This window comes from Monoraphidium neglectum (genome assembly GCF_000611645.1).
Source record: "Monoraphidium neglectum strain SAG 48.87 unplaced genomic scaffold scaffold01904, whole genome shotgun sequence".
NCBI classification, from domain to species: domain Eukaryota; kingdom Viridiplantae; phylum Chlorophyta; class Chlorophyceae; order Sphaeropleales; family Selenastraceae; genus Monoraphidium; species Monoraphidium neglectum.
Genome location: NW_014011724.1, coordinates 8,206 through 10,700, shown reverse-complemented (window position 1 = coordinate 10,700; position 2,495 = coordinate 8,206). Strand labels below are relative to the sequence as shown.

The following is a 2,495-nucleotide window of genomic DNA, read 5'->3' as shown; positions in this document are numbered from 1 at the left end:
GGCGGGGGCGCGGGCGCCCGCGTGCGTGGGACGCGCCCCCGCCACGTTCTCCAGGCGCGCGGCGGCGCCCGCCACGTTTGGCCCCGCGCGCTCATGCCACGCATTGCGGCCCTCGGGCAACAAGCCGCGCGCAGCCGCGCGGCCCGAACCCCGGCGCGCCGCCGTCCCGAGAGGGGACGGCAGCGCGTGCGTGCAAAGCGTTTGTGCCCGCCGTTGGTGCGCCTCCTGGCGCTGCCGAGTCCGCGGGCGCCCGCCGCGCGGGGAGCGGGTGCACACTACAAGAATGCCGCGACTCGGCCGCCCTGGCCGCCGGCCCGCGCAGCAAGTGCGCGGGCGGCGCCCAGGCTTGGCGGCTGCGAAGCTTGCCTGCTGGGTTGTCTTGGGTTTGGGAGGGGAGCAACGGGTTTGAGGCGGGCAGGCCTGTTTGTTTTAGATGATGTCATGCACCGTCACCCGATCGCACTGGGTGCCCCGACGGCCCTTTTGACAACACACCGCTTTGGCAGGAAGGGGCAGGGTGCACTTTGCCGCACAACAACACAAACTGCGCGGGCTTTCGGGTTGCCCTCTATCGCCTCTCTGGCTGGGGCCATGCCGCGCCCCAAGGCGCCCCAAGGGTGTGCCGTTGTCGCTGCCGCCGCCGCCGCCGCGCCGCCGCCGCCATCACTGTTGCCTCTCGTGCATGCCAACACAAAAAACTCGAGGAAAGAGAATGACCCCGCCCGGGCAGAGCAGTCGCCCGCGGAGCACCACCCTTGGCTTCTTTCGAGCGCTGCGGGTCTGTGCCGCAGCACACGTGCGGCCTTTAGAGCGCCCCTCACACGAGCGCCGGCCACAGCCGCTGTCAGAGCTTCTACCCAAGTGCTGTGTGCCGCGGCGAGCGAAAAATCTCTTGCGCCGCGTGCAGGGCGCCGCCGCCGCCGCACGGGGGCTAATGATGCCGAGCCTTTAGTGCATTTCGTGGTCGATCCGCTCCCCATCTGCTGCGCAGTCTCTTTGCTATCCCTTCACTTTTGTACCACACCCTGCCGGCGCCCCTATGCAAAGGCGGCGCCCCAAAGCTGGCTGCGGCGATCGCAGCCTGACGCACGCGCACACACAGCACTGCCACACTGCACCACACCTCGCATCCTTCGCTTCCGGCATCACCCTCGCTTTGCCCGCGCCGCCGCGCGGACCTGGGGCGCGGCGCCTGCCTTGGGGCGCTGCGGCCCGGCCCGCGGCCGGCCGCGGCGCTGCACGCGCCTCACGGTGCCGACACAGGAGCAACTCACCCATCCACCGCCCCAGCCCTTGCCCCGCGCCTGGTGGCCGCCCCGGCGAGCGACGCGCCGGCGCGGCCGCTGGCGCCGGCCCTGTATGTATAACCCTCTCCTTTTGGCGCACCACCGCACAGCTGGCCGAGCCTTGTCCCTTTCCGGTTTTCTTCTTGTTGTCGCCAGGCCCCGTTCCCCTTTGTCGAAACCTCGTCGCGGCGTGTAAACGAACCACGGCGCCGCTCAGTCCGCGGCCGGCCGACCGACGCAGCTGCCGGCCCCGCGCGCCCTCCCTGCCCCATTCGCGGCCGCGCTGCAGTCACCTGTGCGGCGGCGAGCGGGCGCTGCGGCCGCCGGACGCACGGGCGTGTGTTTTGTCCACCCTTTGCGCGTGGGCCCCTCTGCTATGTATGCCATCTGTGTGGGGCGAGCATCGCTGGGCGCAGGCCGCTCTTCGGCCACGCTGCACGTGCGCCGCCCGGCTGCGACCAGCGCAGGCGTAACGCACCCCTTGGCCTTCAGCTTGCCGGCTGGATGTGTAACGAAACTGGAGCGCGCAAGTCATGCCACACCACGGTTGCGCGCTGGAAGTGTGGAAACCCCAGCAAAAGGGACGTCCTCGCACTTGTGATTGTCTGACGTGGTCGGAAGCAGAGCGGGCTTGGTATTCAAAGAATTACCAGAGCGCTGGGGCGCCGTCAATGGGTCGCGCGCGTCCACTTGGGCGGGCATCTGGGGGATGTCTCATCCCTGGCAGGTGGAGCCAGAGATGCCCAGGAACCCAGGTGTGTTTGCCAGGAAATCGACCAGCTGACAAAGGTGGAAGGGACCACGACCGCGCTCTCGGCCCGCCGGGGGCGCCACAAAACTGTCAAACAGCAGCAACAAGGCCGGGGGTGACGTCACTCTGACGTCACGATCACAGGTACTCGACGCTGGCCGGCTCCGCGGCGTTGAAGGTGGCGTCGGCGGCGCCAAGGTCCACCTGCGCGGCACGCGCCGGACCACGGTTGAAGGGGGGGTCGCCCGTAAGCGTGTCACACGCTGTGCGGCCCGGGCTGTTTTGTAGAAGTAATTTCAAACCTCGCACTGGCATGAGAGGATACCCCAGGCCTGAGAGGGCCTCAGCTCACCTTCAAGACCTCCCCCGGCCCATCCACACCCATAGCAGCCGCCCGCAAGCCAGGCCTGAACGCCGCTAGACGACATTACCGCCCCTGACCCCCCACCCCTCTACCC

General features: G+C 68.9%; 1 protein-coding gene across 1 annotated transcript in view; it reads right to left on the bottom strand.

Moving 5' to 3' along the window:
- Positions 1-2,175: 2,175 nt before the first annotated feature.
- Positions 2,176-2,495, bottom strand: part of MNEG_9348 (hypothetical protein) — a gene marked incomplete at both ends in the record, with an annotated part of 5,843 nt that continues 5,523 nt past the window's right edge. Inside the window, one exon of the mRNA XM_014042180.1 lies at positions 2,176-2,241. Within this exon, the coding sequence (XP_013897634.1) occupies positions 2,176-2,241 (66 nt within the window). The remainder of the gene's footprint in view (positions 2,242-2,495) is intronic.